General features: G+C 38.4%; 1 protein-coding gene and 1 long non-coding RNA gene across 4 annotated transcripts in view; one reads left to right on the forward strand and one right to left on the reverse strand.

Annotated features, from left to right (window-relative positions):
- The window catches only part of LOC135234499 (uncharacterized), a 31,096-nt gene that overhangs the window by 670 nt on the left and 17,211 nt on the right, over nt 1–13,215 (forward strand). The window contains exons 2-3 of one of the 3 annotated variants that reach the window (XR_010324120.1): nt 10,045–10,077; nt 12,744–13,133. The exons of 1 other annotated variant lie outside the window; for it this stretch is intronic. This is a non-coding gene — a long non-coding RNA (uncharacterized LOC135234499). Of the gene's footprint in view, nt 1–10,044; nt 10,078–12,743; nt 13,134–13,215 lie in introns of those variants that run through there. One more of the 3 variants, XR_010324121.1, reaches the window with a different exon arrangement.
- Nucleotides 1,947–10,376, reverse strand: ocstamp (osteoclast stimulatory transmembrane protein). The gene is made up of 3 exons (XM_064299172.1): nt 10,154–10,376; nt 8,087–9,095; nt 1,947–5,186 (listed from the first exon to the last, which is right to left on the reverse strand). Exons 1-3 carry the CDS (start codon nt 10,195–10,197, stop codon nt 4,806–4,808), a joined length of 1,434 nt encoding a protein of 477 aa, XP_064155242.1. The 5' UTR covers nt 10,198–10,376; the 3' UTR covers nt 1,947–4,805.

Here is a 13,215-nt window from a genome sequence, read left to right on the forward strand (position 1 = left end):
GTCCCGGCATGCATTCAACTATATTTTTTATTTCCCCCAGTTTCTAGTTTGCCTTAAATTTTTTTATCTTTATTTTTATTTACCCAATGGAAAATGATTAACCCCAGGGTTTGTAAAGATAAGCAATACAAATGGTTTTGTGTTACAATGAGTTTTTGGATGACCTGAGAAGTAAGGTAGCCTATGCAAAATATGAACACTGACAGAAACAATGACGCTAGTTTTAACGAGTTGCTTCTTTGCAGCAGGCCTAGGTCCTAGCACTGCCGCCGGTAGATTTTTGTGGGTAAAGGAATCATTAATGAAGTAACTTAATTGCATTAGCTGGCTAGAGAACAACAGATGTAAGAGATGTTTTGTTAACACTCACATTTTAAGTGTGCTACAATTTGTCTTCAGTGGGCCTATTTCACTTCAGTCCTGGATTTCACTTAGATTTTAGTCCGCACTTTAAAGAAGGAGAATTTTTGCAATTGAAGCTATGTGAAAGCAGAAGAGGCGATACTCTGCATTTATTTGCTTCTGTTCTATTACCATTAGATGTGAAATAGGCCCATTTGCTGCCCCATGTCTTTTGACGCTCTAGGCGGTCAGAGTTGCCACACCCCTTGTAGTAGGGAGCTAATGGTAATAAGGTGTTAACTTGAGGAACCCTGGTCAACGTAAACGCGTCCCATCCCTGGTGAAATGAGACCATTCATGCCCCCTCACGTCAGAGTCGCAGTCAGTCAATGATGTCCAGTTTAGATAGTAATAAGCAATATATGACAATCATGTACAGTGGAGGAATCTCAAACCAGAGATGCCTCTGTCTCTGCTTGTGGCAAGTACCTTGGCTACCCGGGCCTCTCTGAAGCCACCCTCTGTAATTTAAACAGGGACTTGAATAGTATTTTCTGTTATGAAAATGATTGGTTTGCATAATACACTTGAATTCTGAGGACAAACCACTCGAGACAGCACAATTGCTTTAGTCAATTCAGATGAATCTGTCATAAATGAAGATGTGCAAGCCAGTTTTACAGCAAAACCAGGAGGCATAACAGTGGTGAAATTTTTAGCTTTAGAAACTTCTTTTCTCCATTTTTTTAAAAATGGTGACCGTTTTAAACCTCGAACTCCTTCAGATTCTGCGCACAACCCTAAACTTGCACGTTGATGTGTCATGACTCACAAGTCACCCTCGCTACATGTAATTCAAACAGTGGGTTGACCCATGTGGCCTTTTAACAGTGGAAGGTGAGAATGCGCATCTTACTGTGAACTTCAAAGTCCCAAAGGCAACAACACATTAATATGTGAACAGAAGGACTTGAGCATCCTTTGTGCTAAGACTTTTACATTAGGCTGCCAGATATATTTGAATGCCTTTAAAGTGTAAAAAGCTCATTTCGCAATGGTCATAGTATGTACTCAGAATTAACTAATACCCAGCTGAATTACTGGAACTCATGTAAAATAACTAACTTCTAATACTGACACATACCAAGTACAGTGCACAAAACCTTTTAAAGTCAACTTTAGCATAATAACATCTGAGGAAATATACTGAGAATTACATTATAATTACTTTAAAATAATCTTTTGTATTTTAAAAGTAAAAAAATGAAATGAAAGGGAGATTGTTGTTTTTTTAAAGTTTCTTTTACTTTTTAGTTAGAAGCAAAGATTCTAGTTTCAGTTTAATTTAAATTTCTTGGGAAACTGTGTTTCGTATTGTTATTTGAGTGTAAAAATGTTTTTTTGAGGCTAATTTTAGTTTCAGTTTTCATTAACTTTGCTTGGATGAATACACTACATATAAATTAATAAGTTTCTCTTAGATGTTTATAAAGGTTTTGGCCAAGGACTATTTAAGTGAAAATTTTTATTTAGGCTAAGTTGCCGTGAAAGATTCAGATATTGGTTATGTTTAGAGATGACTTAAACATGAATTAAAAATGAAAAAGTTCCCTTGTACAATATTTTATTTTCAGTTGCTGAGGAGCACATCATTTTGTGTAAGAAAAGGGAATTCATACATACAGTATATTCATTACCTTAAGTGAAGTATACAGCATTTTTAAGTTTTACTTTGGCTTTGGTTTGACAAGGATAAAGACATTTGTTGCGTCCAAATCAGTGCCCTGCCATACTATTGCATTGTTGAGTACACTGGATGAGAAAGTTAAGTATGTGAAAATTTCTGTAAATGTGGTATACATAAAATCCCCAAAAGATATACTTATTTCTGGGTTTTCTCTGAGTACATTTCAGAACATACTTTTCAGGAAGTACTTAAACATTTTGGTGCCATAATTATGATGCGCAGCTTCACTTTAAAAACTTCTTCCTTCAACAACAACGAAAAGTGAGCAAGGGCGGGACATCTTAACATTTCCACAGTATGGTTGAAAAATGTGACAGGAGCCAGAAAACCGGGCTTAAGTGCAGGAAAGTTGATTTAGAGTTTTTTTATACCATATGCAAGCTGAGAAACAGAGCTTCAAATAGATGTATCATACATGGAGATTGGAAAATTACTGAGGAAGTTGTGCTATTTTGAAGTTAGATATTTATGCTGGATGGGCTGCCAGAAAACCAGAGATTTTCACTTCCAAAGATTGACAAGGGATTCCCACAGTTTTGTGACATATTTCCTTAGCAACCATGTGTTTAAATAGATACCAGTTACACCAAATTACACATAATGCATTGGGGTGGTATATTCTACCTATTTGATGTTGAATGCATGGAATACAAATATTTAAACTGCTTAGAAATCAACTTTAATGTAGGTTGAAAGCAGAAGTTGGGAAATCTGAATTAATTTATTCAGCCTTAGTCACACCCCTCTCTTGAATAACAATGATGCCTTTGACAAGCTGTCAATAGCTGATGTCCTACTACTCACCAGTGAAAAGAATAGTACTGTACATCATTCTGAAAGTAATTAAGCTACCACAAACTACTGGGAAATGTAGCTACTAGAGCTTAAATAGATACCAAATTACACATAATGCATTGTGGTGGTATATTCTACCTATCTGATGTTGAATGCATGGAATACGTAAGGAATAAACCACGACGGGCAACTAGAAAGGTTACAATTCCTGAAGGAATTGTGTGGTTTGCTTCAAATTCCAACTGGCACTGTCCTCAAGCCTCAACGCGGGTTGTAGCTGTGTGTCCGTAGCTTCTACTCTTGCGTGCAGGATAGCATCCGTACGCGCTAACTAGGTTAACTAAAGTAGGCGAAACGCTAACATGTTAAGATGTTATCTTCTGTACAGATGGGATTTCTGTGAGTTCCCGCATGTTTGATGAATGGTGCTACTCGTTTCAGCAAGGCATCAAAACGCCTAGCACGCATTCGGAAATAAGAGAAGTGGACCCATACCATAACTCAATCAAATTCATCTCAATAGCTCTGTCTTGCTTTTTAAAATCGCGCGGTCATGCACTGTACAGCGTTTTTTCCAAGACCCCCTGAAACCGGATTTGAATGCCAACTAGTTTTATGATAGGTTCGCCGCACTTGTTACCTAGCCAATATTAAAATTCAGCTGGGTTTTAGCTGAAAATCGTCTCACGGCATGCATTTTATCCCGGTTAGCTAGCTAGCTAACTAACTAATGAATTATATTAAAAACAGCGGTTAATATAAACGCAGTCGTTAACAAAGATAATGCGTCCCGTAGCCATGAGTTAAATACGGAACGCCTATTCTAACGTCCAAATAAGAGACGATTCAGTGTTTTGCGCGATGGTTGGCAACCCTAAATGAAGCCACTAACTAGAACCGTGATTCAACGTTGCCATCAATTGCGAAATTGGACACTGAAAAAGGGAGGGGACGTAACAACAATTCAAAATCGAAAGAATAATGTTGTTGTTTTAACTTAGAATGCTGGATTTTGTAGCGCATTGATTTTAGAACTGTTAAAAGGCCGAGGTATCCCTTTACTTCATTTACTTTTACCATGTCAATCCATTCGTTCTTGTCACTGGCACTATCTAAATTCAGCTCTGTAATTTGGCGGAGAGCATTAGCCATGTTACCAGCGTTGTCACACATGATAGAATCTCCCACGACACTGGTAATCACTCGTAAAAAAAGTAGACTAGATTCTAAACAGCACAAGGTATTTCCTGACTACTTATGCAGGAATGTCATGCGGAATGGTAATTAATATGGATGTCCCGCCCATTGTCCTGCCCCCTCGCAACAAGCAGACAGAGAGAGAAAGAGAGTTTAATTATTTAACTTTTTCTCATGTTTACCGATAAAATACGAGTTTGATATTAAGGTATTATAAAGTATAGGCTACATGTTTAAGAAGTCATTTCTGCAAAGAAACCGAATTTTGGTGAAAAAAGTGTTTTCAACTAAAACGCGATTTCTGGAGAATCACCTCGTGCAACTTATGCCTGGGTTCAGTGGCTCCTGTCACAAATAGTATGAGGGATATTTTTTGCATACTGCATGTTGCGCACTGAACAGTATGCAATTAAAGGATCACAGTATGCTAGTACATAGTAGGCTACATAGTAACACAGGGCACAGTAGATAGGGTTCTGATTTGGACGCAGCCCATGTTTCCACTACCAAGGTTTGGTATATGTATTTGCTTGGATGTATTTCATATATCATATTAGTTGCTCACAGCCTTTTTGTATTGTGCCACTAGCAAAGTAACCTATGCCTCCACAACTTTGATTATAATATGCAGATACATTTCTGAAAGGTAACCTGTATTTTGTCACAAGATATATTTCAGTATGCTTTGCCCACCTCGCTCCGCCTGCTTCCTCGGATTTCACATTTAACTTGAACCTGAAGTTTCAGGTTTGCAAAAGCCACTCCCTTGCGTGGTCTCTATGAAGAAAATGCCACCCTTCTGTTTCTCCTGTCTGGTCAGTATTTTCTTAAAAATGAACTCCGTCCTTTTCCTCTCCTGCGTGGGGAAGAAGGAGGCGGAGACCTTCCTGCGGGCCCTCCTGACGTAGACCTCCAGTAGCACCATAGAGTAAGCCAGCAGGTAGAGCAGCCCCAGGGCGACAGTCACCCCTGCATCGGGCTCGGACGGCTCTAGAGTGCAACGCTCTGACATGAAGCCAAAGTTCCAGCCGTAGTCCTTCGTAAAGTTCACTTTGTTTGTCCTAAGGCAGAACACTATGCAGGTGCTGGGGATGAAGAGCTGCACCTGCCAAAAAATGTGGGGAACAAAATAAACAATGGGCACTCACGCAAAAATAAAGCCATCTCTTCTAATACTTCCAAGAATGGGGCAGTATTTCATAAATACATATTTGATATATGCTGTTGCTTTTATGTGCTTCATATATAGTGTGCTTTTATGTGCTTCATATGGGACATATTTTTTCTTGATTTGTTTCTGTACTCCACAATTTTAGTTTTTTAATGTAAGGACATCTTGTTAAAATGTTGTTTAAGTGCACATCCTCTGCTTTTACATTTTGGTTTCACCAAGTAGAAATGACACCATTTTATACATAGTCCACCATTTCAGGACATCATAACATTTGGGACATACTAATTAGTGGTGGGAATTATGGTTACTTTCAGGGACTCAAATCATTTGATTTGAAAAGTCATTCAGGGATTCATTCACCGACTCCCGCAAGTGAGAAGGGAAATCATGCAGTGACTGGTTCCGACTTCAGACTCTTATTCACTGACTCCAGTTCCTAACGAATGAGAGTTGTGCAGTGACTTAAAACTGTTGTTGGCTGAAGCTGTAAACCAATTTCTTGTAATTTTACTCAGACGAGTGTTTGTCATTGCAATACAATGACATTAGGGGAAGGAAGAGCAAGGGGCCAGCTTGAAACTCTTTATATTTCCACATTATAAAGAGAGTCTATGCTATAGGTTTTTTATTATACTTTATTCATAATTATTTTTGATGTCAGATGATGCCCCCCTAGCACACAGGCAAATATATTGATGTTTTATTTCCTAAAAAATGCTCTGACATCATATCTTTGCACCCTCACTGGCAACTGTGCATGTGTGTTGAGTGAGGAATTCTGTTTTCAGTACTGCTACATTACTACTGCTAACGAGGGATTACATTGGATTTGACTCGACACTATTTCAGGTGGTTGCTGGGCGTTTAAAGCATGTCCTTTTCTGATCCTAGTGTCACCAGGTTACATCTGCAGTGCTTAAAACTGGGATATCGGTATGGCCTTCCTGATCTTCAGGAAACAGCAGGTGCTCTGCTGTACCGATAGTATACTTTCACTATCACATAACGTTAGTATGGCCAATTTCTGATCCAGGAGCACAGCTTGTGTTCCATCTCCATGCTGGAGGCATATCGGTATGGTCCCCTGATGTTTCAAGAAACAGCAGGTGCTCTGCTGTGCACATAATTTAGCGTTTGGCTCTTGGATGATCTGCTGTTTTTGGGTTTTGGTATTTCTCCCATTTAGTAGGGGATATGTATTGTGATCCCTGTTAGGGCACACTGGTGCATGGACAGACATAGCTTATTACAATTAAAAATGACCAAGCCACTCAATTTTAAAACAAGGTATTTTGGTGTTGTAAATGTAAACAACACCAACAGATGTTGATTTAAAAAAGATGAATATAAATGATCACCCTGGGGGGCTTCTGGCCACAGGTACAGGGGGCATCTTGCCCTCCTTTACATGATTTTCTAATTTTGTTATAAAAAATTATATTTATTTTCCCTAAAAGCATATTGATGTAAACATAAACATTATGTAAATATTAAACTGATATCCAAATGCATCTATACCCTACACCTCATGTAGAAAATACAAAATGACTAAACTGAAATAACACAGAAATTATTGATTAAACTTCAATCAGCTTGTATTTTCACAATTAAACACATTGAAAAATCGATATATTGCTAATTTGTAGGTCAGACTAAGAAGTATGGAAGACCAAATATGACCAAATAAAAAAAATCTATTGATATTTAAATAAATAAATAAATAAGCAATGAAATAAATAAATATCTATTAATTATTTTATGTCTCTTTTATTTCTTGATGACTTTATTTCCGAAGGACACTTTGCACATTGGCTCTTTTATCACGTATTTATTTTTATGCATATTTATTTCAAGGCCTATTTAATTTCACTCATATTTATTTAATTGCATATTTATTTCAAAACAACTCTGCCTGTCATTCAACATGGAAGGAGCAGGGGCTACGATCCTGTTAACAGTGGAAGAATAGGCCACGCCCCCACGATAGAGTTAGAATTACATTATTACATTACAGGCATTTAGCAGACGCTCTTATCCAGAGCGACTTACACAACTTTTACATAGCATTTTTACATTGTATCCATTTATACAGCTGGATATATACTGAAGCAATGCAGGTTAAGTACCTTGCTCAAGGGTACAACGGCAGTGTCCTTACCCGGGAATCGAACCTGCGACCTTTCAGTTACAAGCCCAGTTCCTTACCCACTGTGCTACACTCCGTCCTAGAATTAGCATTCAGAGGATTTACAAGATTATAAAAATGTCAAGAGGTTGTTGTGTGGTGGGCTGTACAAATAAGGCCAAGAACACTGTGAAAAAAATCCGAGCCAATGAGTAGGAAAAAAGTGATTCATACCATTAGACCTGACCCACTGAGCACAAGCCCAAATCTAGACGTGTAGAGAGTTGGAAGTCTAGGTTGAGAGATATTTTGATATACACAGATTAGCTCCTATTTAGCTCAGGTTTTACCCGGATATTGCCTGGCTGTGTCTTAGTTGGCTAGAAAACTTTCACTTTTCAACCAAATGTAGCTGAGTTTTCACCAAAGATAATCCTGGCTAACCTACATCATGAAAACCTCATGAAATAAATGGACGTTAAATAATTGATTGATATTTATTGCATTGCTTATTTATTTACTTCATTATCAATTTATTTAATTTTGTTACATTTGGTCTTCCATAGATTAGCGGTGAACTATGGTTAAACACAAAGTGTCGATGTTCAGTATCACACATCTATATTTCCTAGGCAAAACAAGTAGCTAGCACAAGGAATTATGTATCTTAGTAAATACACAGACAACATTAATGAAGTCCACATACCTTGTAGTTTATAGTGATGGAGATTGACGAGGATGGTTGGTCCAAAAGCAAGGGTTGACCTGCTTTAACTAGATGACAAACCGCATGATCCATAACTACAATAAAAACCATGACAACAAAGTACAACGATACTCCCGCCAGCCGCAGTACACATTTCAAAAATTCCTGTTTAGAAATTTTATAGCTTGTTGAATATACCATGTTTTTCATATCACTAGGAAGTATTTCAATTCCATTTTCGCGTGCCATGTGCACCAGTTGCCCAGTAATGTATATGTTGTCAAACTTTACATTGGTTAGGTATGTGTTTAAGTACAAGGCTGATTCAACAAATAGGTAAATGACAAAAAACGCAGCAAGAAGCCTGTTTGCCACTAGTCGTATGTCCTCAACGACTCTTTTTATGTGGGAAATGTCATTTTCTATTTGCTGACTGACGACCACAAACCTCTGTTTGACTTGGGACACGTTAATGTTCGTGTCGTGATCAAATTCCGTCAAAAGCCTGTGCACTGAAAAATCGGCTTTCCTCGCCTCCTTGACGAGGTCCCCTTTCGCTGTATTGACAAGCTCCGAAGAGTTGATAAGACTTTGGGCCAGGCCGCTAGCGGTGCATTTCAGGACGTGCGCCACTACGCCCACGTTGGAGGCGATGTTGGGAATGACGTTGAGCGCCAGGAGCATCATGGAGGTGGAAATGATCAGCTTGCGCCCCTGTTTGGATCCGAGGGAGGGCAGGATCAGGGCGAGAGTGCAGCGAAGGGGGTGAACCAGGGACAGGAGGAGAAAAGCTGCCACGGCATAGAAGCCGGCCACTGTGGCCGACGCCAGCTGGTCATATCTCAGGCACTGTGACATCCAGTGGAAGAGAAAGCCGCCTGTAACCATGGCCACAATGGAACACAGGCACAGGAGGGTCAGGCCTTCCCTGAAGGTCTCTGGTGCAGGCTTCGAGTATGCATCCCAGAAATAGCATAGGGCCGGTTTTATCCTCCGGCAAGGACCTTGCCTGCAAATGCAAAAAAATGCCAAATTGTTAGCGTAAATTTTTAGAAGCTGCCGGCTAAGCTTAGGTCAGTTTAGGCTGGGGATTAACTCATTACTCTCAAGAAAAATGTGAAAAGTGTGCTCAAATTGTGTGCACTTGGGTCAACAGTGCGATCCTTTCCCATTTATCGACGTGGTAGGGGATGGTCACTACCCAGATTTTAAATTGTTCAGAATTGTTCACAAGCTCTGTGCTCTATTTAGTTGTACTATGCACATACCCAGACGCAGTGGCATGCATGGGGGGGGGGGGGGGGTTGGCCTTTTTGCTCTGCGTGGCAAAGTGCCCTTTTTAAAAAACCTTTATTTTACCATTGTAAGTCTGAGACCTAAAGGGACACTTCTATGATTCATTTTTGCCCTAATGTCACACCAGACAGGTACTAAGGTCAGAAGGTACCTGGGGCAAAAACAAAGCGTATTTTCTCTACCATAGTAGCACCAGAGGGGCACTTCTAGGGCACCTTATTGGGCAAAACTGAAGCTGGCAAGTGTCCCATTAGGATGCCTCTTTTGCATTTTCAGATTTCAGTTTCCTGGATCTTTAACATTCCTTTAGAAACACATTTTAATGGGTTAATGCTGATGATCAGTGAATTTGTAAGTTAGATGCAAGGAAAAACATTGATGGACTCAAATTCATGATATTACACTGTTTCTCAGGGCTAAGACTTTATTTAGCTAAATACCAAGTAAGGCCCTTCCAGATACTTTTACCTTTGTAAAACATAGGAACTAGAAATCTATGCGAATGATGATTACTATGGTATGAGAAAGCAAAATAATATACAGATGCAGACAACATGAACATTTTTTCAAGACCATAAGATTGATAGTTTGATCAGAGGGCTTTGTGTTCATTTCATTTTTGTGTACATTCATATTGACAGCTTTAGTCTCTCATGTTGTAGGTATACTAACCTGAAGATGATTTCAGCCAGAAGGTTAGTGCTATACATCATTCTTTTCAGTCAGTACAAACTGTTAAAAAGTTGAAAGTGTTTTTAAAAGGGACCATACCTGAAAGCATGAGTGAAGCCAGCCCATCTGTTAAAAAATGCCATCTTTTGTGCGGATTGTTGATGGTGTATGCAGAGTCCTTGCTTCAGAGTGAAAAAGAGAACTGTTCTCCTCACAGTCACTGTCACACAGCTGATCAGCTGAGCAGTTAGTGTGCTCACACATGGGAAAAATGACTTCTCTCCTCACCACACGCGCATGTATACGCATGTGCACACGCACACGCACACACTCACGCACAGAAACCCATGATTTGGTCACTTCAAAGACAGTTCAAACTGATGCAAGATGTTTCCACACATTGACCTCTCTTTAGGCAGCATCAGACTCGAATTGTCTGTTGCAGAAATATATTGTTTTTGTGCACCTATGCTACATAATGTAAAACACCCTTATGCAACAAACAAAAGTAATAATTCAGGTACTGCTTTCCAAAATATGTGCATTCTTTGTCTATTTGTGTGAAAAATGACACAATAAATGGCTGATGATATTTTCATAATTTAGCTCTGCATTTCAGTGATATGAATGCATAGCATGAAAATATTTATGAAATAAGGAACAGTTACTTCAAATGTACAATATTCTGCATGTTATTTCAAAGTACTGAGAAATGTATTGAATAATATATAGAAATAGATTACAGTAGTTACCAATATATAAGCAAAACTAGTATATATTGAAAAAATACTTTGGAGTGATTCCATATAAAACTATTGCTGTATTTGTTAGGCATTATTGTATTGTGCTAATTGAATGCAAAAAGGGAAAGGTCAGTTTAAAACAAGTAAGCATTTTTGTTGACATTTGACATTTTAACTTTTTGTTCACAGTGAGTAGACCTAAACTTGTGTTTAACTCTGAACGGTGGTGACTGTCTGCTAACTGATGTTTTGAGAGGTCTTAAATTGGACCAGTCAGGCCACACACACTAGATATTTTATTAGTTACAAGATTGTAATGTGGTACATTTTTTGTCTGTTTTGGCCCAACCATGACCATATCAGACAGATCATTTGTGATGTCATACTGGCGCTAAATCTTCTTTTTGGTATTTTTTCTATTGAGCTTAATGGCATAACAATTTAAAATTCTGTAAGTGAAAATGTCTGTCATGTGACCATCTCAATCAGAAAATGTTTTCAGTGTTTTAAAAAGCCATGTTACTCGCATGCACAAATTGGCGAGTGAAAGCATTGCTTAAGTTCTTCGCCCAGAAATAACAACAAAAGAAGACAGTAGGCTAGATCAAAGGACAAAAATTAAAACCATTTTTTATTGTTTATAGTCGTTCTGTAATGACTTTTTCCATTTCAATTACATTCTAAAAACAACATTCTATTTTTTAGTTTTTATTTCAACTACTTTTTGTGGTTCCTACTTTTAGACTGTCATGACATCTCTTCCTCTTCAAGGCTGTTGCAATTTCCTGTTGTTTATTTTTAAGTTCCTCTGGTGACCCCATCTGTTACTTAAGCAAACACACAGCAAGGTCGGTTGCTGTTCACTGGGGTAGACCTTGTGAGCTCACATAATGCTTCTTTCCCATTCACAGACACAATACAAGCGCATTTCGTTATGACATCACCCTTTATTACCTCACAAAACTGTCTGAGATAATGGAGGCTTGCACTTAACACATACACACTGAAAAGCTCTGGGGTTTAGTCAAAGATGTTATATATCAGTCTTAACTAAATGGTCAGCATTCTAAACATAAGACAATTTTCGCATTTTAGAAATGTGCAATTGGGGAAGGGGTAATGATAATATAATGCACCAGAACCACCTGTCACTATAAAGTAGAGAGGACAGATGGAATGTTTAGTGTAGTGTAGTGTATGGACCATCTGTTTAGTATATAGAATCTGTGGTTTGGTTCTAAGGTTAAGGTTTATGTTCAGAGAAAGATATAATAGCAGCAGCACTGCCATTTGCATCTCTGTGGCTTGAACTTATGCACAGCATACACTCATCTGTTTGTGTCAGCATACCAGTGGACTAACGAATGACAAGAGAGTATATGTCCACCTAAAGAATTCAAAATCTAGCCCTATAATGGGGAACATCAGTGTTTAGGATATAATTTCATTTTCATTTGAAAGAAATAAATTGTGAACAGTAAGACAGATCTGTCTACAGTTACACGTGTGATGAATATACAATAGTCCAGCAGTGGTAGAACTTTACATTGTACTAATTTGGGGCTATCGACCTTACTGAGCAAATTATACTGAATGGTATTGACTACATAATAACAATAATGCATAGACACACACAAATTACATGAAAACATAACAAATTCCAGTTGATTTGTTGGTTCCAATTCGACTGTAACATTGCCTAAAATTCTTAACCGTTTACTTTTGTCAAGAATCTTATAACTGGCCCCCTTAAATACTTAACCCCAGCACAAGACCTGAAGCCAAAGACCTCTTATGATACATCTTACACAACATGTCAAAAGTACAGCAGAACTTTACAAAGTACACCAACAAAAGTCAGCTGAGTCATTATGAAATGAATATACCCTGCTCTGTGGAATATTGGTCAATCATCTGTGATTCATTGTGTTTTTTCATTATTTCAGTATGAAGAGAGGAAGTGATTCAAGTCATCATACACATGACATTAACCCACAATACGCTGGTATGTGAATGTATCGCTTTACTATGTGCTTACCTACATTTATATTAATTGGCAACATGCCCTTTTTACATACAGGAAACACGCTCAGGCTCACACAAACACACACACCTACACACAAAACACTCAAAAACATGCTGACATTCATTCTGTGGGCAAGAAGTATGTAAGGAGGATTTACACATTCAACCGTGGAATCAGTCGGATGAAATTTTGGATGATCACCAGTTGAACACTGAAGTTGCCTTCCAAGATACAGCCTCGATACTCAGGAAAATAGATCCCTATTTAATCACGTGCTTTTATGTTGATAAGTGTTCATCATAGGCTACATTTACAACGCCTGGTAAAAGTTTAAGCTTGAGGCCTATCACTTAGCCAGGAAAAATCAAGGGTGTACATACCGTAGTAGGACA

This window comes from Anguilla rostrata, chromosome 11, assembly GCF_018555375.3.
Source record: "Anguilla rostrata isolate EN2019 chromosome 11, ASM1855537v3, whole genome shotgun sequence".
NCBI classification, from domain to species: domain Eukaryota; kingdom Metazoa; phylum Chordata; class Actinopteri; order Anguilliformes; family Anguillidae; genus Anguilla; species Anguilla rostrata.